Consider the following 23,567-nt stretch of genomic DNA (forward strand, 5'->3'; position numbering starts at 1 on the left):
TCTCTCTCCCTTCCTCTCTGTAAAAAATCAATAAAAAATATTTTTAAAAAAAGAAATATGTACCATGGCTGTAAGGTGTTTTAACATGATATGACAATGCCACAATTTATTCATTCTTATGATAAACATTTGTATTGTTTATAGTTTTTTGCTATCATGCTGCTTAGAATACATACTATTTGTCTGTTTATACAGTTAGAGGAAGTGTATATGAAATATTACTTTTATAATATCAAAGTTTTTTTGCCACCAGCATGCATGAGAATTCTCATTGGTCAGCATCTTGGGATTTTTTGATTTGCCTGTCAGAACATTGTATAATGCTATCTCACTGAGTTTTAAATTTCCATTCCCCTCTAAGGAATTTACCAGCTTTTCATTTACTTTTTGCTCACATAGATTTCGTCTTTTGAGGTATCTTTTTCAAGTGGTATGCCTTATTTTTCTATTGGATTTTATTTTTTTTGCAGACATTTTGGGTGGTTCTTTATAGCCTTTGTCTTTTACCATGTTTATATATTTCAGGTATCTTCTTTGAGTTTGACTTCTCTTTTAACTTTCTTTTTATTGTTTTAAAAGCTCTTAATTTTAATATAAAGTTTATAAAGGTTTCATGATTGCTGTGTCTTATTTAAGAAAGCTTTTCCTATCCTATAGTCATGAAGATAGTCTCATAGTTTATTTTCTAAAAGCTTATAGCATACCCTTCCTTTCACATTTGGGTCTTTAATCCATCTATAATTGATATTTTTGGTGTCACATGAAGTAGGGGTCCAATATCTTTTTTTTTCCCATTATATGACTGTTGGTTTGTTCCTGTACCATTTACTGAATGGTCCATTTTTTTTTTCTTCCAATCCCCAGTGCTGCCTTTATAGAACTCCCAAGTGTGTATGGCCTGTTTCTGGGCTCTATTCTGTACCACTTTTCTATTTGCCTATACATATGTCAGTATTCCTATGTCTTGATATCTAAAGCACAAATGTTGTTTTGCAAAGTTGTATTGACATGCTTGTCCTTTGCATTTTGTTGTAAATAGTAGATTCAGATTGTCAAGTTTTACAAATAAGCCTGATGGATTTTTCTTTGGAGTTAGTTTACATTTAAAAACCAAGAAGAATTAGTAATTTTTATAATATTGAGTATTCAAATCCATGAACTGGTGTAGCTATTGATTTATTAAAAGGCTTAAGAAATTTTTAAAAATATGTTTTTTATTGATTTAAGAGAGAGGTATGGAGAGGGAGGAAGGGATAGAAACATCAATGATAAGAGAGAATCATTGATCAGCTTAGGCATTTTTTAAATGTCCTTCAGAGCTTTTTAATTTTTCCATAGAGGTCTTTTTTGTTTTTTCAAATATGCATTTAAAAGTAGTTTATGAATTGGTACAGAGCTAGAGTTGTATAATGATTTTGTTTCCAACTACTTTGCTAGACTCTTAAAAAATTCTCTTAGCCCTAGTTGATTTGGCTTAGTGGATAGAGTGTTGGCCTGCGGACTGAAGGGTCCCAGGTTCCATTCCGGCCCAGGGCACATGTCTGGGTTGTGGGCTCATCCCCAGTAGGGGGCGTGCAGAAAGCAGCCAATCAGTGATTCTCATCATTGAGTTTCTATCTCTCTCCTTTCCCTTCCTCTCTGAAATCAATAAGAAAATATATTTTTTTAAAAGTTCTATTAATTTATCTGTGAGTTTGTTTTTCTAAACAGTCTCATTTGTAAATAACGCATTTTGTTTTTCCCCTCTTCTAACCTTTTCATTTTTATTTCTTTTTAATTGTTCTTACTGCGCTGACTGTGACTAGTACAATGTTCAGTATAAGGGGCTCTGGTGCGCTTCCTGGTCTCATTCTCAGTTCAGAGGAAAAGCTTGCACTGTTTCACCATGTGGAATGATGATAATTTTGTTTTTCCTGTAGCTCTTCCTTATGTGATTAAGGACGTTTTCATCTATCCTTAGTTCACTAAGGGCTCTTTTTAAAAAATCATGAATGATTTTTAGATTTTATCAAATGTTTTCTCTATGTCTATTACAGTCTTGTAATTTTATTTTTCTCTTCCAATCTATTAATGTGGTGAAGTATATTAATTGTGTTAAACTATCTTTGGAACAACCAATTAGGTCATGATTTTTCAAAATCTTAATTGACATGATTAGCATAACTGCTTTAGGTGTATGTCGTGATTTTTAAAAAGTATATATTGCTTGATTTGGTTGGCTAATATTTTAAGATTGTTATACATTTTTGTGCAAGACTGATGCATTTGCTTTTTTTTGGTCTTGCTTTTGATTTTGGTTTCATTGTCATGCTTACCTTATAAATACACTAAAGACCCGGTGCACGAATTTGTGCATGGGTGGGATCCCTCAGCCTGGCCAGCAATTGGGGCTGATCGGGGCCATCTTGCCCAGTCCCGATCGGGGCCAGCTGCCTGGGGGGATGGACCGTGGGAGGCTGGCTATGGGAGCGCACTGACCACCAGGGGGGGGCCAGTTGGCTGGGGGGGGTGGACCGTGGGAGGCTGGCTATGGGAGTGTACTGACCACCAGGGGGCAGCTCTTGCATTGAGTGTCTGCCCCCTGGTGGTCAGCGCGCATCATAGCGATGGGTCGATCGCGTTCAGTCACTTAGGCTTTTACATGTAGAGATTGGAAAAGTTAGTGTAAAAATGGAACTCATTGCTTCTTTTGATGTTTGATAGAATTTCAAAAATGAAGAATTTGGGACTAGAGACTTTTTTTGTGAGAAGATTTTTGGCTGTGGGTCCATTATATCAGTGATTGTAGAGCTATTCTTCCTTAATAGTTTTAAGAAGTTATTTTCTAAAATTTGTCTATATCATCTAAATTTTGGTGTTAGTATTAAAGTTTTTATTACCTTTATAATGTTATAACATTTATAGATATGTTCCTTCTTGTTTTTAATGAGGCTTTTAAAAAAATTGAGGTGAATTCACAAAACGTATATTACGTTACTTACCAGAAGTTAACAAATCTTCCCTAAATTGTTCCATGACACATGTACAATGCCTCTCTAAATGTGAATAAATAATCTGATATGAAAAGACACTCAAGTGTTACTTATCATAAGATCTTACATATGACAGCAAATTTAGTACTAGTTTTAATATATATATTTTTTTTGTTAATCCTCATCTGAGGATATTTTTCCATTGATTCTTAGAGATAGTAGAAGGGAGGGAGAGAGACACAGAGATAGAGAAACATCAATGTGAGAGAGATACATCGATTGGTTGCCTCCTGCACGTGCCCTGACCAGGCCTGGGGTTCAAGCTTGCACCCAAGGTACATGCCCTTGACCGAAATTAAACCCAGGATCCTTCAGTCTGCAGGCTGATGCTCAACCACTGAACCACACCGGCCAGGCCACTTAATGTTTTCATTGTTCATTCATGTGGTAGCATGTGTCAATACTTTAATCCAGCAGTCGCCAACCTTTCAGACCTCACGGACCACCAGTTGGCGACCTCTGCTGTAAACATTTTAAAGGCTGAATAATATTCCATTGAATAGGTATACTATTTAATGTCTCATTTGTGTGTCCATTCATTTGGGTATGCTATCCATTACACATTTGTGTCTCTTCAGTTGATGCACTTCTTCAGAGTTGTGTGTCCATTCATTTGGGTATGCTATCCATTATACATTTGTGTCTCTTCAGTTGATGCACTTCTTCAGAGTTGTTTCCACTTTTTTGCTGTTATGAACAATGCAGCTACAAACATTCTATATCTTATTAGAGAATATTAGATAGTTTCTTGAGGTTAGGGACTTTTATACTAATTATGTTCTATTTTGGCTTTTAAATAATGTATGGGAGGAATCCTAATGAATAATCTCAGAATAATATTAGAATATTCATAGATAAATAATATTTTTATAACTGGTTTCTGTAATTCTTTATTTTTATTTTCGAAACCTTGGTTAATTTTTTTAAGCATTAGTTTTATAGCTATTAGTTTAGCTATTACTGATACTTTGCAACTAAGATGAATCTTCTCTTGCTTTTCTGACAGTAGCTACTGGTTCTTATAGTTTATCACTACATATAATTGGTAACAATTTATAAATTATGGGAGAACTTTATACCGTGCTAAATAGACTATTCTTAATATCTGCAGTTATTGAAATGATTAGATTTTACTCCTCCCCATTGTGGATTTTAATTTTTTGATATCATCTTTTAATTTAACCAAATTTGTGATTGACATATGGCTGAAAAAGGAAAATTCAGTTGTTTTTAAATTGTAATTTTTCATACCTAGTGTATATTTTTGAAAGCCCATACTCAAATGAAAATACTCAAACTTCTAGGTATGTTCAAGATCAATAAACTTAGAAAAACCTTCAGATTCTTTGAAAGAAAACATGGCTTCTTTTCTAAAGTAAGTACCTTTCTTTTTTTCTTTTCCTTAACTTTGAACTTAGTCCTGTGAGGAAAGAACCTTTTATTGCTTTTTGTATTTGAACTGCATATCTTATAAACAGGCAGTAACTGATATTTGAGAACCAGATATGGTTGAGATTAGTGCAGCCTCACAGAACTTATGATTATATAGTTACTCTTGTATTGTCATTGATATCACAATTTTAAATAAGGACCAAAGTGAAATTTTAAAATCTATTTCAAAATATTGTTAATGCAGTTTATGAAATGGTGATTTGTTAAATGGTTTGTTAACAAAAATTGGTTAATATTGTTTTTCCCAAACTAAATCATGTCCTTTTTTGTTTTATAATATTTCTTACTGATGTAGGAATGTGTGTCTGGGGTTGGAAGATCTGCAGTATGTTTTCATGATTTCTTCACATGAGCTTTTCATTACATTGTTGAAAGATGAAGAACGAAAGCTACTTGTTGATCAGATGAGGAAGAGATCCCCTAGAGTAAACCTGTGCATTAAACCTATGACTTCATTCTATGACATCCCAGGTGAGCTCTCCAGTCTGCTAGCTAATGTTGGCGCATTTTGCCCCTCAGTGTATTTGAGGATGCCCTCTTAATTGTTTCAATTTGCCCTTATGTTGGTAATTAATAGAAATCTACCTGTCTTCTGTTATTATATTTCTATCTAGGCAGTTAAGTGCTGAGACTTTGCTGAGTCTGTGGTTAGTGGAGAATTAGGTCTAGACACAGAAGAGATTGTAGCTAGGGAAATAGACCAAGGTAGCTCTGCTGCTAATGTGTTCTTGGGAGGTAACAAAAGAGGTGGGAGGGGACCGGTAAAATGTGCTAAGACCATAAGAAATACAGGCTTCCATGCATTTCAGCCTATATTACTGTGATACTACCTGTTGGCTAAACATTTAGCTTTGGCAATACTACTGTCTTTTTTGCCGTATTTATGCGATTTTCTTCAATTTTGCCCTTAATTTATAAATGTAACTAGAAAATATAGTCCTGTAATTAATAAAAAAAAAAATAAGCTTCAAAACTTAGTATGGGTGAGGTAGAGAATTCAGTTGGCTTAACAAAAAGGCAAAATTTTAGCAGCTTTGAAGCTCACTGGATTTAAACTGATTTACTGTTGTAAAGGAAAGGAATAACATTAACACATAAAATGCTGGAAATTGAGGACTGTCTCACAGGTTAGTTGTAATTAAGGGTTTTAATGATCATTTCATGATTCTTTTAGAAGGCAATATTTCCTCCTCCTCTTCCTCTCCCTTCAGAAAACACATTTTAAATATTTGTTATTTAAAATTATTATTCAAAATTAACCTTTTATTTATATGTGCTTTTGTTAACACATTATGTTAAAAAAGTAGGAGACTATCTACATAAGTTAGTTTTTATCCATATATACCACATAGTTCTTTTCATGAACCACTTACTGATTTTTACCTTTGTTTATATTTTCATCATCTTTATTAAATGAATTTTTAAATGCAGACATAATACAAATTGTATTAGGTTTTCTCTGAGGATAAAGCAAGTACGTAAATTACATTATGTTGGTGAATCAGTTCTGAAGGTGAGAGCTGTTTTTGAAATAGATATACTAAGAATAAAAACCCCATAGATATAATACTTACATACACAATTTCAATAAATTATCACTCATACTTACATGATTATTTACACCCTTGAATTAAATCATTATTAAAATAGGAATCTCTTCCTTTCTTAGCCTCAGCAAGTGTCAACATTGGCCAGTTGGAGCATCAGCTGATATTGTCAGTGGATCCCTGGAGGATTCGGCAGATTTTAATTGAATTACATGGTATGACATCAGAGCGCCAATTCTGGACAGTATCCAATAAGGTAAGAAACCCTCTGTCAAGAACAGGTAATAAAATTACCCGTGTTTTCTAATGTAATTTAATCGGAGACTTGTTACCTGTTTTGAGAATGAAGACTCCTTTTATTTGCCAACAATTTAGAACCTTCACATGAAATAATTGTACTTTGAACATCCATTGACAGAGAAATAAAAAATGTCAGAAAAGATACTATTAAATCAGTAGCCTCTAATAATGAGTTTATATCCCACTTATTATAGCATCTACATATACTTTAAATATGTCTGTAAATCCTATATAATAAAGAGCTAATATGCTAATTAGATCTGTAAATCCTTTATAATAAAGAGCTAATATGCTAATTAGACCAGACAGCGGAACGACCTTCCAGAACGACCAGTGGGCGGGGGGCAGGGCCGCATCGCAGGCAGGACTGCGAGGGCCTACTCTTGCATGAATTTCGTGCATCAGGCCTCTAGTATATATGTAAGATATTTATGTAGTTTGTAGCTAATACTTGCTATGTGCTTAATAGGGTGTTTTTGTTTTTTAATGCCTTCGTGAGGTCTAAAGCCTACAGCTAGGAACCAGTTCATTAAAACTTCTTTATAGACATTTTTGGGTCTAGGTATTCATTTAGAACCCCTAGCCAGGCACCATGAGCCCTCCCCAGTGCTCGACCCCAGAATTCCCCTGGCTTGCCTGTGTGCCATGGCTGACAAGGAAACACCCTTTGATGCAGTAGAAGAACGTGGGGTCAACAAAGAGCACAAAATATGGAAAAAGAACATCCCTTTTCTTTATGATTTAGTGATGACCTATCTGAAGCGGCCCAGCCTAACTGCTCGGTGGCTTCCACATATAACCAGACCAGAAGGGAAAGGTTTGGCTTGTCCTTGGAACACACATGTCAGATGAACAAAACCACCTTGTTACAGCCAGTGTGAAGCTCCCTGATGGTGACACTGTGAGAAAGGAGGATTTGGAAGTTTTGGTTCTGTTACTAGAAAAGTTGAAATAGAAATCAAGGTCAGCCATGAAAGAATATGTAGGTCACATTATATTAAGAGAACCCTTGCATGTGATGTTCTTGTTTTTGACTATACAAAACATCCTTCTAAACCAGATCCTCTGGAGAATGCAGCCCAGACATGTGTCTTCGTGGACATCAGAAGGAAGGCTATGGGTTTTCTTGGAGCCCAGATCTCTGTGGGCACTTCCTTAGTGCTTCAGATGACTACACCATCTGTCTATGGGACATCAGTGCTTTTCCAAAGTATGGAAAAGTTGTGGATGTGAAGCCCATCTTTATAGGGCATATAGCAGGAGTAGGAGATGTTTCCCGGCATCTGCACCATGAATCTCTGTTTGGGTCATTCGCTGATGATCAGAAACTTATGATCTGGGATACTAGTTCAAATAATACTTCCAGATCAGACCAAGCCAGTCAGTGGATACAGTGCTGAAGTGAACAGCCTTTCTTTCAGTCCTTATAATAAGTTCATTCTTGCTACAGGATCAGCTGATATGACCGTTGGCCTTTTGGGATCTGAGAAATCTGAAACTTAAGTTGCATTCCTTTGAATCAGTAAGGAAGAAATATTTCAGGTTCAGTGGTTTTCTCACAATGAGACTATTTTGGCTTTCAGTGGTACTGATTGCAGGCTGAATATCTGGGTTTTAAGTAAAATTGGAGAAGATGCAGAAGATGAGCCATTGGGGTTGTTTATTCATGGTGGTCACTGCCAAGATATCTGATTTCTCCAATGAACCTTGGGTGATCTGTTCTGTGTCAGAAGACAGTTAGCATACAAATGTGGCAAATGGCAGAGACCATTTATAATGATGAAAATCCTGAAGGAAACATGGATCCAGAGGACAGGGGTCTTAGATGACATCTGTACTACGTGTGATTTTAGACTCCTCTTTTTCCCTCTCTCATCTCTGAAGTTGATTTAGCACTGGCTTTGAGACAGACTTGGTTCAGCTATCCCTCTAGAGTAGGTACCATCAACAAACTGAGGGTGTTTTCTAAGTATTAACTGGGGGACTTGATTAAGTGAAGCCACCGACGTATATTTAGTTTTTCTAAAGGAATTTTCCAGTAACAAACATCTAAAGTAGCCACTGAAGGGGGAATATCGTGTGTGCTTATTTTATTTTTCTTATTATGCTATATCACTACGTTGTTCAGACTCATTTAAGTAAAGGCTAGAAGTAAGTAAAGAATAGAGCCAAGTGAGGAAGGTGTATGAACCATGAAGTATAAGTGCTGCAATATGTTATTTTTATTCAGGAAGTAGGAAGATTCAAGTCATAAATTTCTATTTTAAAATCTTCATATCTGACTTTCTGGGATGCACATTTTCCTATGTAGACCAGTCTCCTCTTAGTTTCATAAGTTAAGTTAGATCTACATGTTTATCTTTCCCCTTATATTTTCGCTTGTTAATGTATTTTTTAAGCTCTTTTTCTAAAAAATAATTTTTTAAAATTGATTTTAGAGAGAGAGAGGAAGGGACGGGAAAGAGAGAGAGGGAAACATCGTTCCTTTGCCTTGCTTACATGCCCCAACTGGGGGTCAAACCTGCAACCTGGGTATGTGCCCTTACTGGGAATAGAACCGGCAACCTTTTGGTGCACAGGGTGATGTTCAACCAACTGAGCACACCGGTGGTCAGGGCCTTAAGCTCTTTTTATATCCTTTTTTTCTTTCTGTGAAATGGTTTTTTAAAAAAACTTGGGACCACCAAGTTGTAAAGATGTATGTTTTTACCGGGCAGTTATACCATGGGTAGACTGTCTAGTTGAGAAGAGTGAGTCAATAGCTTGTATTTGTTTTTAAAATTAAAATAATCCTGGATTTTAAAATGAACCCAAACAGGTAATGTATATACCTGTTTCTGAGGTTATCTGTTTTAACAACTTTCCTGCATGGAAGTGCAAATGAAAACAGCTATATATTTTATGGGACTTGAACATGCAAGTGCAGTGAAATGGGAAATTGCTGTGAACATTAATTGGGCCTCATTGGTATTGACATGGTTATTAGTGTTCATTTGTATAGATGAGTAAGTATAACATAATATTAGGGAGTTCTGACACTAACTACCTGAGTTTATAATCAGGTTCCATACTTTCTAGCTATATAACCTTGAGCAAATTATTTAACATCTGTATGCCTCAGTTTTCTCATCTGTAAAAGGGGGATAACTACCTACTTCATAGTACTGTTGTGAGGACTACATAAGTTAATACATATACTCTTTTTTTCTATACCCTTCAGAATGTTCCAGTCAATTTAATGATTTATTACTGACTCATTATAGTGAATATGTTCATTTTGAATAGCATTTTATTATGACTGTTATTTTTTTTTTAAAGATGACATTTGCATGATTTTTTTAAATGTGATTGAAGATTATTGAAAGATATTTATCTAGATTTGGCTTTCTCTAAGTGTTTATATTTACATATTTTTATTTATTCTAGTGGGAAGTACCTTCTGTTTATAGTGGTGTTATCCTGGGAATTAAAGACAATTTAACAAGGGATTTGGTATACATTCTCATGGCCAAAGGTTTACACTGCAGTACTGTTATGGTGAGTAAAAGTGTACATTAACTACTAGTTAAGAATATGCTTTACTAATTTTAACATGAAAGCCAGGAATCAGAATTTTCTATTTTCCTGATCTTAATATGATAGCCATTGGCCTAAAAGGATTTTTAAAAAATATATTTTTTTTAATTGATTACTGAGAGAGGAAGGGAAAAGTAAAGAGAGAGAAACATCACTGATGAGAGAAAATTATTGATTGGCTGTCTCCTGCATGTCCTCTACTGGGCATGTGCCCTGACCTGGAATCAAACCTTGACCTCCTGGTTCATGGGTCGGTGCTCAACCACTGAGCCACATCAGCCGGGCCTAAAAGGATATTTGAAAAGGTTTGTTCTTTTTTTGTGTGTGTGTCCTCATAACTGTACCAAATTGGTCTTGGACATATGGATACTGGTCTATTCCTTTTTAAATATCTGGAGACTCTGAAAAATTATTATTTATAACCTTTAGTATTCATTTAGTAAAGATTGTGTTCCAAGCTATAAAAACAAAACAAAATCCCTTAAAATGTCTTTCATAGCTTATTTTATTTTTTTTTAAGTTTTTTTTAAATTTCGATAAACTATTAACTTTCTTCCTTTTTAAAATATATTTTTATTGATTTCAGAGAGGAAGGGAGAGGGAGATAGAAACATCAGTGATGAGAGAGAATCATTGATCAGCTGCCCCCTGCGTGCCCCCTACTGGGGATCGAGCCTGCAACCTGGGTATCTGCCCTTGACCTAAATAGAACCTGGGACCCTTCAGTCCCCAGGCGGGCGCTCTATCCATTGAGCCAAACAGGCCAGGGCTCATCTACATTTTTCCTTAAAAAAAAACACAAAAAAACAACAACTCTGCAGAGGGTGTTATTTCAGTTTTTAGGTGAGAAATCAGAGACTCAAAGGTATTAAATTGTCCAAGGTCACATAGCTAGTAAGTGGCATAAGTGCTAGAAAGGATAGAGAAAAGAGGGCATATTAGAGAAATCTTAAAGAGGTAAAATCTAGAATTGATTGCTGATTGGCTGTGGAGGGCAAGAGGTAGAAAAGGATCACGATGATGCTCAGGTTTCTGTTTTGGGTGTCAGGGAACAGATGGAAGTGCCAACAAGTGAATGTAAAGAGAAAAACATTTTCGAAGGGCAGATTATGAGTTCCTTTTTACAGTGTTTAATTTGGGCCTGCAATTGGATACATGAGCCTGAAGCTTGGGAATGGTCTGGACTGAAAATACCGATTTGGGAGTCATCAAAGATCACTCAGGGAGAATATACAGAGCTTGGGGGGTACAACATTGGGTCCAAGAAAGGGTGGTGTGATGGATATGAGGACCAGATACATGTGGAGTTATAGTAGAGAATGTCTAGAAAAAGTTCAATAAGGTAACTGAAAAGTGTTCAGTAGATTGGACAAGTAGACGATCTTTGTTTAGCTCTGGCTGGGTGGCTCAGTTGGAGCATCCTTCTGTATACCAATAGGTTGTGGGTTTGATCCCCTCTCAGAGAGGCAACCAATTGATGTTTCTCAAATCAATAAAAACATCCTTGGGTGAGGATAAAAAATAAAAAGGTGAAGATCTTTGTTTATTGAACTGTTTCTTCATTATGATGGGGTAGAAGCCAGACTGAAGGGGTCGTCCTGTGGAGAGTGATGGAAAACTACTCTTTTGAAAAATTAGGAGATGTGTAGGAAAGGGCTTGGATTGTAGCTGATTTGATTTACTAGCCAATTATGTAGATTAATAGTGTTGTGTGCAAAGATTTTAGAATATGGAATCTTGTTGAAGAGTGGAAGGTGTATGGAGAAGGCTGGTAGGAATTTTACACCCTTATAACGTATATAACACATATAACTTATGTAAAAAATTTTATTTTTGTTTTATAATTTATGTAAAACTCATTTAGTAATATGGCATGTAATTTATATTGATTGATTATTGGATCTTTTTAAAAAGTTTCAAAAGAATTAAGTATTTATTGGAATAAATCACCAATACAGAGATGATAAAGAATAAGATAATTTAGCCTCATTCCCTGAGATAGTTAGTGTTAATCATTTAAATTAATCTTTCTCTTTGCTCTGTACTCATAAAGTTACATATTTTTGGTTTGCAAGGAAAGGTGATCCAGGCTATTCTGTTACTTCTTTTTATAGGACTTTTCCCATGCTAAGCAGTTATTTGCTGCTTGTTTGGAGTTGGTAACAGAGTTTTCACCAAAACTTCGTCAAGTCATGCTGAATGAGATGCTGCTTTTGGATATTTATACACATGAAGCTGGGACAGGGCAATCAGGAGAGAGACCTCCTTCTGATCTTATTAGCCGGGTGCGGGGATATCTGGAAATGAGGCTTCCCGGTAAGACTTCCACAAAGCTGCATTTCAGAAACTCATTACTCAAGTAATTGTGGGAAAGTCCAAGAATGTTTCCTTGACTTTTTACTCTCTGAAAAAAGTTATTTCTCTCCAAAAACAGAATTCAGATGTGGACTTCACTTGAGAACATTGGGGGAAATGTAGGAATCTAGTCATTTCCTAAGATTGCTATAACAAAGTACCACAAACCAGATGATTTAAAACTATAGAAATTCATTCTCTCATAGTTTGGAGACTGTACCTGGAACCCAGGTGTCTGCCTGCAGGGCCATGCTCCTGCTGAAGGCTCTAGGGAAGAATCCTTGCCTCTTCTTAGCCTGTAGCTATGTCACTCCAGCATTTGCCACCTTTTTTCTTCCCTTAGTTTTGTTTTTCCTCCTCCTTTATATGGCATTCTGTGTGTGTGTGTGTGTGTGTGTTTGCTCTTCTAAGGGACCAGTCATTGGATTTAGGGATTGCCCTAGTTCAGTATGACCTCATCTTAGCTAAGTATATCTGCAAAGACCCTATTTCTATGTCAGGCACATTCTGAGGTTTCAGGTGGACATGAATTTTGAGGGGACACTACACTACAGAAACTATATTGCAATTTGAAGATACTCTGTTAAAACAATCAGTGTCCTTAAAGGTACATCTTGAAGGTTTATTTCCCCGTTACCATCATAATCACAGGAAGGCCTCAAAATGATTGCCACTGAGTCAGGAACTCACTGTGTTCACTTTAGGAACAGTCCTCTTTTGTCTCATTCTAAATGTAAGTATCTTATGAAAAGGAGCTTGTATCAATTATCACCTATGTTATATACATCTTGCTTAGTTAAAGCAGTTTAATTTTACTTGTTTTAATAAAGTCGTTAGAACAATTAAATCATTCTATACATATTTAGAAAAATATTTATATTTTTTATTGATTTCAGAGAGGAAGGGAGAGGAGAAGAGAGAGAAACATCAATGATGAGAGAGAATCATTGATTGACTGCCTCCTGCATGCCCCACACTGGGGATCAAGCACACAACCCAGACATGTGCCCTGACTGGGAATTGAACCATGACCTTCTGCTTCTTAGGTTGATGCTCAACCACTGAGTCATGTCGGCTGGGCCATACTATACATATTTAATGTTATGAACGATAAAATTGAAGTGCAAAGGAAGGTGCTGATGTGTCAAAACTGAAATGGCTGCTGGCCCTCTGGGGTCTTTTAAATGAACTTTATTATTACATTCTGATTTCTAGCAGAAATTACAACTTTCTAGCACTCAAGATAGAATATCTTTGAGCTTTAATGCATCAGTGCCCTTCAGTATCATAACAATTAATCTAGTATGCTGGCACTAACTGTTGACTGACATTACTACTGTGTCTGGGTAGGGTGGGTTTTAAGGTAGAAGGTTGAGTTTTCATACATGCTTTCTCTAAAATTAAGAACAAAAATTGATGCCCTAGCTGGTTTGGCTCAGTGGATAGAGCATCGGCCTGCCTACCAAAGGGTCCCAGGTTCAATTCCAGTGAAGGGCATGTACCTTGGTTGCAGGATCCTCCCTGGCCCAGGCCCTGGTCGGGGCTTGTGCAGGAGGCAACCAATCGATGTGTTTCTCTCACATCAATGTTTCTCTTTGTCTTTCCCTCTCTCTTCCACTCTCTCTAAAAATCAATGGAAAATATCCTCGGTGAGGATTAACAAAACAAACAAATAAATAAAGTTTAAAAAAAAGAACAAAAATTGAAAAACCCAAACATTTATTGATTGCTAACTACATGTCAGATAATTGTTTTAAGAGCTTTAGGTGCATAACTCATTTAGTCCTCATGGCAGCGCTGTGAAGTAGCTACTTATTTAATTATCCCCATTTTATAAGTCAAACTGAGGTGCTGAGAGCGTAAGGAATTTAGCCAAAGTCGTGCAGTAAGAGACAGAACTGTGATTTGAATCCATCAGTCCAACGTAAGCCTATGCTCTTCCTTTTTGAAATGGCTGGCAAGGCTTTTAAATATCGTTTAGTTGGCATTTAATTATACCTTAAGGCCATGGTTGGCAAACTGCAGCTCTTTGGCCCCTTGAGTGTGGCTCTTCCTAAGCCTTAGGAGTACCCTAATTAAGTTAATAACAATGTACCTACCTATATAGTTTAAGTTTAAAAAATTTGGCTCTCAAAAGAAATTTCAATTGTTGTACTGTTGATATTTGGCGCTATTGACTAATGAGTTTGCCGACCACTGGATTAGGGCTATTGGGCCAATTTTGAATTAGTTAGATGCATGCCCTCTATGGACCAGGGAAAGAGAAGTTCTCCTTTACGTGGGTGGACCTGGCTTTTCTATCAGGAACAAGAAGTTATCTTAACTGACAGAAATCTAACCTTTTAGGTATAGAAATAAGAGCTACAGATTATTTTGATATCTCTTTTGGGAGAGATCCTCCGACGTTTAAATACCTCTGTGTTAAAAGGTAGCTTTCTGTTGAAATACGTGTCCTTGTTATGTTTCTTGGCTGCCTGTTCCAGCATATGACTCTATGCTTTTTGATAATGAACAGTTGTATTGCAGGTGCTTAAAGGGAAGTTTAGTCTCTAAATCACTGCCTCTCAGGCTGTATCAGGACTCCACTCTCTGGGTTCTGATTCAGCTTTAAGAGCCATGGCCATCTTACTGCGAGGGACTGCCGGCTAGGTAAAGGAAACATTGGAGCCAATTGCTGTGTAGGCTTCCTTTGGCAAACTGTATAGCACTCAGTGACATGCAGCATTTGGGATACTAATTTCACTTCTGTCTTCATTCCTTCTTTAAGAACATAAATCAAATAATGTTTTTTTATTTTGCTGTGTTCCTATGCTGTTTTTGGTCATCTCAGAGCCTTTTTTGGAATAAGATGAGATCTAAAGTAAATAGCCACTGGCAATCTTTTTAGAAAGACTGAATGTAGTTATTTAGGTTTAATAGCTCTTTCCATTTAAAGTTTTAACCTTGTTCTGTAGCATTCATTAGGGTTTCTTTTTCCTGCAGTACATTAAAACCTGACTGTTATATACTAAGGAAGTATTCAGAACAGTTGTTTCTGGTGCAGTAATATTTTTTTTTAATATATATATATTTTTTTATTGATTTTTTTTTACAGAGAGGAAGGGAGAGAGAGAGAGAGAGTTAGAAACATCGATGAGAGAGAAACATCGATCAGCTGCCTCCTGCACATCTCCCACTGGGGATGTGCCCGCAACCCAGGCACATGCCCTTGACCGGAATCGAACCTGGGACCCTTCAGTTCGCAGGCCGATGCTCTATCCACTGAGCCAAACAGGTTTCGGCGAGGTGCAGTAATATTTTTTGAAAGAGTGAATGAATTGTCTCAGGAATATTTATTACATTTTAATCAGAAAAAATAATAAAAATGATATATTAACTCAGATTTATTACAGTTTTACATGGTTTAGCTATTTCTGTTCTCTAAAAGTTTATGCCAATGCCATTTTGTACTTGTTTCATTTGTGTGTTCATTTTCTCTGCTCATTTGAATTATAAATTTCCACAGTAGAGTGTTGGGCATCTGAGGTGTTCTTAAGTACATACTTTTTTGATTAATAGTGGGGACCACGGCAGTCTGTTGGGAAACCTTTAAGCTTCCTAGAGAAAAGTATAAAATGTTAGTATTTTTCTATTTTTCATCTGTAACTGTTGTTTTTAATATGTTTAACTGAAATCTGAGCAAATTTTGCTTTGTTCTCATTATAATGTTATTATGGTAATTCCAGATATTTTCTTGGCTTTTTAGATATTCCTCTTCGTCAGGTTATTGCTGAGGAGTGTGTTGCTTTTATGTTAAACTGGAAGGAAAATGAATACCTTACACTGCAAGTTCCTGCCTTTCTGCTTCAGAATAATCCATATGTAAAGGTAATTCACGTTTAATCTAAATCAAAGAATTATTAGGATGGAATTATTGTACCTATTTTTCAGGTCTGTACTACTAAGGGAACTTGTCCAATTTTTATAATACATTGTTAGATTGGACAAATGTTTGTTGGTTTATAGTTGAAAGTATAGTTTTTGATAATTCAGGCACTTGAATTTGCCTTCTCATATTTTTTTCTAATACCCTATAGTTCCATGATAATGCAAGCAAAAATTATGTAGTTAAAAGATAAATTTTTGGTATAATCCTAAACTAGTGAAAGGTGAGTCAGCTTTTATTGCTTTGAATGATAAAATCAAACCCAGCCGGCATGGCTCAGTGGTTGAGTGTCAGCCTATGAACCAGAAGGTCATGGTTTGATTCCCGGTCAGGGCACACGTCTGGGTTGCAGGCTCGATCCCCAGTGTGGGTCGTGCAGGAGGCAGCCAATTAATGATTCTCTCTCGTTATTGATGTTTCTCTCTCTCCTTTCCTCTCTGAAATCAATAAAATATATTTAAAAAAATCAAACTCTAGTTTTAAGCTCTGGGGTACACAGGTATACATGGGTATACACTGGTGGGAGCTGTAAGGAGGGTGTAGTTCCACCCATTTTCCATTTGAGCACCACCTTACACTTTTTTTTAACTCTCACCAAGGGATATGAGAGAGAGAGAGAGAGAGAGAGAGAGAGAGAAACTAACTCTGATCTTAGAGAGAAACATTGAAAACCTAGTGTGCCCTGACCAGGAATTGAACCTGCAACCTTTTGATGTACAAGGCGACGCTCCCAACCAACTGAGCCACTCAGCCAGGGTGGACCTTACCCTTCTTTAGAGTCTGTTTACTTCTCTAAATGTGATGTGCTGGATTGTTATTAGTGTACATGTTTGTTATCAGTAGTGACACCCCTGAATTGGCAATAAGTTGTTCATTCTTTTTTCCTCCTCTAGTTTAATCTTTATTTTTTTCATTTATCCCTTCTATGCCCTCTCCCGCCTCCACTCACACATTCTCCTCTCTTAATTATCTTTCCTGTGCTGAATTAGCTATAAGCCTGATTTTTTTCTCTACATTTTGGGTCTGTCTTTTCTCTGCCTTTTGCTTTCAACCCTTCCACTTTTTATTATTTCTGGGTCCTACCTACATCTTTGGTCTGTGTGCTCTCTTAATTCAGGTCAATCATTTTCCATAATCTGTCCTTCCCTAATTCTGCCTCTTCACATAGCAGTATTCCCAGTTGCTACTTTTTCTTAGAGAAGAGTTGCTTTGAATCTTGTTTCCTTGTTCTGTCAACTTCAATTTCCATATTTTTTCCTCAAGAAATATTTTTTAATGATTATAATGTGTGTGTAAAATTTCAGCACTATTTTAATCTTATTCATGGGCTTTTATCACAGTTAACATTGCGGTGTATACATTTCTTTGCAAGCTTTTTTTTTTTAAAGCAGGATCATACTATATATATTTGGTAACTTGTTTTTTTCCCACTTGATAAGTCACATACCTCTTTGTGTCATCGCAGTTTGTTCTCATTAGACTGTACTTGTTTGGAACAGTGAGGTTTATAATATACTAGAGGCCTGGTGCACGAAATTAATGCACTTGCACGGGGGGGGCGGGGGGGGGGGAATCTGTCATCCTTTTCTGTGCCCTCTCGCAGTCCGGGACCCCTTGGAGGATGTACACCTGCCGGCTTAGGCCCGCTCCCCGGGGGGTTGGGCCTAAGCTGGCAGCCAGACATCCCTCTGGCAGCCCAGGAGCCCTCGGGGTATGTTCGACTGATGGCTTAGGCCTGCTCTCTGGCCTAAGCCGCATTTGGACATCCTTAGTGCTGCCGAGGAGGCAGGAGAGTCTCTCGCCACAGCCACTGCACTCGCAGCTGTCAGCCCAGCTTGTGGCTGAGCGGAGCTCCCCCTGTGGGAGTGCACTGACCACCAGCAGGCAGCTCCTGCGTTGAGCATCTACCCCCTGGTGGTCAGTGCGTGTCATAGCGACCAATTGTTCCCAGTCATTCCGCAGTTAGGGTCAAATTGCATATTACCCTTTTATTATATAGAATTAAAACCAGAGGTTTCTTTCCCGAGCAGATCTAGATCTGTCAGTAGACAATGAGCTCTAAATTTCTCAGTTGTTGGATAGAAGGCACAGCATAAAATAACTGGTTGGTGTACTTGGACAGCTATCCATTTTTTGTGTGTGCCTTAATCATAGACCTAACATGTGTGACATTACAGATTATCTCTTGTGTATTTTGTTTGTTTTTCCTGTTATAGCTTGGACAGCTTTTAGCAGCTACAATCAAAGAGCTTCCAGGCCCTAAAGAAAGTAGACGGACCGCTAAAGACCTTTGGGAAGTTGTTGTTCAGATCTGTAGTGTGTCCAGTCAACACAAACGAGGAAATGATGGCAGAGTTAGTTTAATAAAGCAGAGGGAATCCACTTTAGGTATAATGTATAGGTATGTTTTGATCAGTTTATTTTTTTTAGTTATTATTTATGCTATTTGTACTATTTCCAGAACATCTACCATTATCCTTATATATCATAAAGATAGACAGTGTAAGAATTTGCTGGTGCTGACATCTGATGGACTTGTCTGACATGATCCCCTTTGGAAATACCTTGTTTATTTTAAGAAACTATTATTTAATATAATCAATGAAAGCTTATAGTTGAATAGTAATATAGAAATTACATTGGTATGGCAGTAAAATATATTCTTATACTTGCAGAACTGGAGAGCTTGGAATAAATCTTCACCTATAATTTATTTTCAATGTATATATGAAAATTTTCTTTTTTTTTGTAGGAGTGAACTGCTTTCTTTTATAAAAAAATTACGGGTATGTTTTCTTAAAAGTCAATTAATTACTATTGCTGATTTTTATAGACTATAACTAAAAAATATTGAGTGCTTACACGATTATTTAGGTGAACTGTTAATGTGCTTCAGTGTTGAGGATAGGATAATCTAAATGGAGAAGTTTATTTTGCATTTACCTAACTTATGTTCTAGCGACTACAAACAGGTATTTTTTAAATGACAAAGAAGTCTTTATAATATGGCTAGATGTGTGAAGCCTAGATTTAATTTTTGTTCGATCAGGTTAATGTCATTAATTTACTGGACATAACCTACATTCCATCCTTTATTATTTTAAGGAATAAAAGTCAGTTTGTTTAAGGTAGCTGAAAGTACTCGTGGAATGCGATCTATTTACTCAGCTTCAAAAGTCATGAGGATTCGTGCATTATAAACCAGACACCTAAATATGATTAATTTTTGTGTAAATTTGTGCCATGATTTCTTTCATGACATTAAAGATAAAGTTGATCTTTAGTGTGTTTTAAACTAAAGTAGATAGTAAATTCCAAAGAGTAAGAATCTTTTGGAAGAAAATACTTGGTATCCTTGATGTTGATGCAAGAAATATTAACATAATATATAATATTTAAGGATTCTGTGTTTTCTTTCTTATAGGAACCATTGGTTTTGACTATTATTTTATCACTCTTTGTCAAACTTCACAATGTTCGGGTCAGTATTTCATAATTTAATTGTTTTAAAAATGTTTGAAATATACTTCCTTTTAAATCGCCTTTTTTTCTTTTCTTTTAAGGAAGACATTGTGAATGATATTACAGCTGAACACATTTCTATTTGGCCATCCTCCATCCCCAAGTAAGTATTATAGCTTACATTTTATTAAATTATTTATATATTTAGGACCATCCTGCCTGGTATAGATAACTTTTGGATAGTTTGATTAAAAGGCTACAATGTTAGGATTCTATAGGTAACTTTGTATTTCTCTATAATAGTAATTGTCTTTCTAAAAACTGTGATTAAGGCATAACTCTTAAGAGCTGAGGTATACCAGCCTTAGGTAGAACAGAAGAGCTCTAAGTAGTCCTGATTACTTGTCAGTGGGTAAAATTTAGAAAATTGAGGCAAAAAGAATGGCTTTCTATCAGGTTTCTGGAATCTTATCTCTTTTACAAGTATCTATTGAAAATGTTTTTTATTTTATTTTAAGTAATTCTTTGTAGATCTCCTCTAGCACTGTGATTATCAGAGGCTCCAATCCCTTTTTAGTTGCCTTCATAAGCTCTTTAATTACCTTAAGAAATCTTCCCCCTTACTTTCATCACCTGAGAATCGCAATAAGATGATGGGGGAATTTTTTCAGGGGAGAAAAAGTGTTCTTTTTCTGGAAGAAGAAACCATTTACATTTTTCTCTTCACATACACACACACACACACACACACTCAGAAGAGTCCATGTTTGTTTCCTCACCAATGTTCCTTTCCTTCCCTCTCTTCCCCCTAGTCTTCTTACTTTGTGCCTGAAGGGTAGATCCTAAGCCTTATTTTATTGCTCTTAGTGGCATCTGTGAAGAAGAAAGATTTCAGTAGGTAGGGAAGCAATCAGTAGAATGCGTAATTTTCTTCCATCTCAGTCTTTGAGACTGGAAACAGTTTCATATCTCATATGGAGATGGGAGGGTCAGAAATGGGTTAGGGGCCCTTCCCTCCACTGACTGAGGCTTGTTTCCCAAGGGAGTACCATGCTTTATTTTTAGTGCATGTTTATTACAAATGAACAAAAAGAATGGTTTACCTAGAGGCCCTTGGCCAGACTCTTAGGATGGGAGTCTCAGCCACTCCACTTACCTGGTATGTGACCTTGGGCAAGTTGCTTTCTGTGCCAGTTTCTGCATCTGTAAAATGGGTATACGAATAGTGCCTCCCTCAGAATTGTGAGGATTACTTTAATTTTGTTGTAAATTGTGCCTAAAAAGTGGAGCTAGGTGTTTATCCTAACTCTTTTATATGCTTTATATTGTAAAATATTTAAAGAGAACTTTTTAGAGTGGTCTAGTCAACCTTCTTTGGCATTTTGGGGAAAAGGAAACAAAAATCAGATTGTTTTCAACTGCTTATAAAAATTAGCTTATCACACTTTCTCTGACTTAGATGTTTTGATAGTTTTTATATATTTACAACTAGTAGTATTTAGACTATTTATGGTCACCTAAATTTTGGGTAAGTCTTTTTGTTTTTAGTAAATGTGTGTATGGAATTTGAAATTGTCTCTTAAAATGGAGCTTACTGGTCGTCATTGTCTTCCCTTTAGCCTCCAGTCAGTGGACTTTGAAGCTGTGGCAATCACAGTGAAAGAGCTGGTTCGGTATGCCCGCAGTATCAATCCAAACAACCATTCCTGGTTAATTATTCAGGCAGACATTTATTTTGGTAAGTGAGATGTATGGTTGCTTTATGTTTTGTTTTTGCAGTATTTTTAGAGGTGAAAATAATATAATTGATAATTATTTGTGTTCTTGGGAATACATTGATAATTCTCCCATTTATGTGATTTTTTTCAACTTGATAAGAATATTTTTGTTACTGTACAAGTCAAATAAAATTTGACTTGTACATTTCATGATCAGTGTTTTAGTAGTTGAGTTTTTTAAAGAGAAGATTCCAAATAGAATAGAGAGGATAGTATAATGAAACCACATGTGTGCCAGTCTCATTTTATCTGTACACTCACTACATTATTTCACTGTCTGCTATATTATTTTTGAAGCAATAGTTGATGATTTTAAAAAATATATATTGTTGTTGATTTCAGAGAGGAAGGGAGAGAGAGAGAGAGAGAGAGAAACATCAAAGATGAGAGAGAATCATTGATTGGCTGCCTCCTCCTGGAGATTGAGCCTGCAATCCAGGTATGTGCCCTGACTGGGAATCAAACAGATTCATAGATCAACGCTCAACCACTGAGCCACACCGGCCAGGCTAGTTGACAATTGTTAATGCTTATTTTCACCCCTCGCCCAGAGAATTTATTATCAGGATCTTATTATCTATTCAGAAAAGATTTACTGATTCTAAACTACCTCAGAAAATTAAGTATGACATTTGGGAAATAAGTACCTCCAAATACTAAGTTCTGTACTAGTAAGTTTGACAAGAAGGCTGAAACAGATTTTTGTGTAGTCACTTTTAGAAGGCAAAAACTATTATATTGCTTCTTTAAAGTAGTTTTTTTAAAAAAATATATACTTTTATTGATTTCAGAGAGGAAGGAAGAGGGAGAGAGAAATAGAAACATCAATGATGAGAGAGAATCATTGATCGGCTGCCTCCTGCACACCCCCCACTGGGGATTGAGCCCGCAACCCAGGCATATGCCCTTGACCGGAATCGAACCTGGGACCCTTCAGTCTGCAGGGCGATGCTCTATCCACCAAGCCAAACCGGCTAGGGCATAAAGTAGTTTTTTTAAAAAGGCAATATTTTGCAGTGTTTTCTTGGATAAGTGTTATCTTGGTTTGAATCTGCTTTTGTCACCTGACTTCACCAAAGAGGCCCGTCTGTTTTTCCAACTGATAATTTGTGATAGGTAATTCTTGATCTCTGTTTTCTACTCCAGCAACAAATCAGTATTCGGCAGCTCTTCACTATTACCTTCAGGCTGGAGCTGTGTGTTCTGATTTCTTTAATAAAGCTGTACCCCCTGATGTTTATACAGACCAGGTAGGTTGTTTATTGGCTTTTCTTCTTGTCTGCCTTTAAATGCTCTTCCTGGGTTCCTTTTGGGTGAGTTTTCATTTCCATGTTTGTTGTCATGACTCCCAAATTGATTGCTTTAGATCAGATTGCTGTCCAATATTAAAAATTTTCAGTAACTTTTTAAAATTAATAAATTGTTTTTTAGAACAGTTTCATTTCTTTTTTTAATTTTATAAAAAATATACTTTTATTGATTTCAGAGAGGAAGGGAGAGGGGAGAGAGAGTAGAAACATCAATGATGAGAGAGAATCACTGATTGGCTGCCTCCTGCACGCCCCCTACTGGGGATTGAGCCCTCAACCCGGGCATGTGCCCTTGACCGGAATTGAACCTGGGACCCTTCAGTCTGCAGGCCGACTCTCTATCCACTGAGCCAAAATGGCTAGGGCTAGAATAGTTTTAGATTCATAGCAAATGGAGAAAAAATTAGAATTCTCATATACCTGCTTTGTATCAGCTATCACATATATCTTAGTAAATGTTCCCTGTATACTTTAAAAAACAAATGTGTATTCTGCTGTGGTTGGGAGTTTTGTAAAAATGTACAACCTCCACTCGTGTACAAACTCTCCCACTGTTCACATCCCATATCAGAACAGTACATTGTTATAATTGATGTTAGTTTCTTAAAATAATCCAAATTGTTTTTATAGGTAATAAAAAGAATGATAAAGTGTTGTTCTTTGCTGAATTGCCACACACAGGTTAGTTTAATATTTTGATGTTGGTTTATTTTCCTGTATATTAGAGTTTATAGTAAATATAAAGCATTGGACTGGGAAATAGCTTTTATTTTCCTTACTATTGCTTAAGTTTATGGTATTTAAGAATTTGGCATATTTAAGTTTTTTTT

At 36.4% G+C, this 23,567-nt stretch overlaps 1 protein-coding gene and 1 pseudogene across 1 annotated transcript in view; both read left to right on the forward strand.

Annotated features, from left to right (window-relative positions):
• Positions 1 to 23,567, forward strand: part of INTS8 (integrator complex subunit 8) — a 41,280-nt gene that overhangs the window by 15,095 nt on the left and 2,618 nt on the right. The window contains exons 11-23 of the mRNA XM_014550198.1: positions 4,337 to 4,407; positions 4,780 to 4,955; positions 6,154 to 6,287; positions 9,758 to 9,868; positions 12,022 to 12,223; positions 16,008 to 16,129; positions 18,404 to 18,588; positions 18,940 to 18,973; positions 19,612 to 19,668; positions 19,751 to 19,812; positions 21,269 to 21,387; positions 22,574 to 22,677; positions 23,368 to 23,418. Of these exons, the coding sequence (XP_014405684.1) occupies positions 4,337 to 4,407; positions 4,780 to 4,955; positions 6,154 to 6,287; positions 9,758 to 9,868; positions 12,022 to 12,223; positions 16,008 to 16,129; positions 18,404 to 18,588; positions 18,940 to 18,973; positions 19,612 to 19,668; positions 19,751 to 19,812; positions 21,269 to 21,387; positions 22,574 to 22,677; positions 23,368 to 23,418 (1,428 nt within the window). The remainder of the gene's footprint in view (positions 1 to 4,336; positions 4,408 to 4,779; positions 4,956 to 6,153; positions 6,288 to 9,757; positions 9,869 to 12,021; positions 12,224 to 16,007; positions 16,130 to 18,403; positions 18,589 to 18,939; positions 18,974 to 19,611; positions 19,669 to 19,750; positions 19,813 to 21,268; positions 21,388 to 22,573; positions 22,678 to 23,367; positions 23,419 to 23,567) is intronic.
• LOC102247601 lies at positions 6,833 to 8,160 on the forward strand (annotated as a pseudogene).

Source organism: Myotis brandtii, unplaced genomic scaffold (genome assembly GCF_000412655.1).
Source record: "Myotis brandtii unplaced genomic scaffold, ASM41265v1 scaffold59, whole genome shotgun sequence".
Classification (NCBI taxonomy): Eukaryota; Metazoa; Chordata; class Mammalia; order Chiroptera; family Vespertilionidae; genus Myotis; species Myotis brandtii.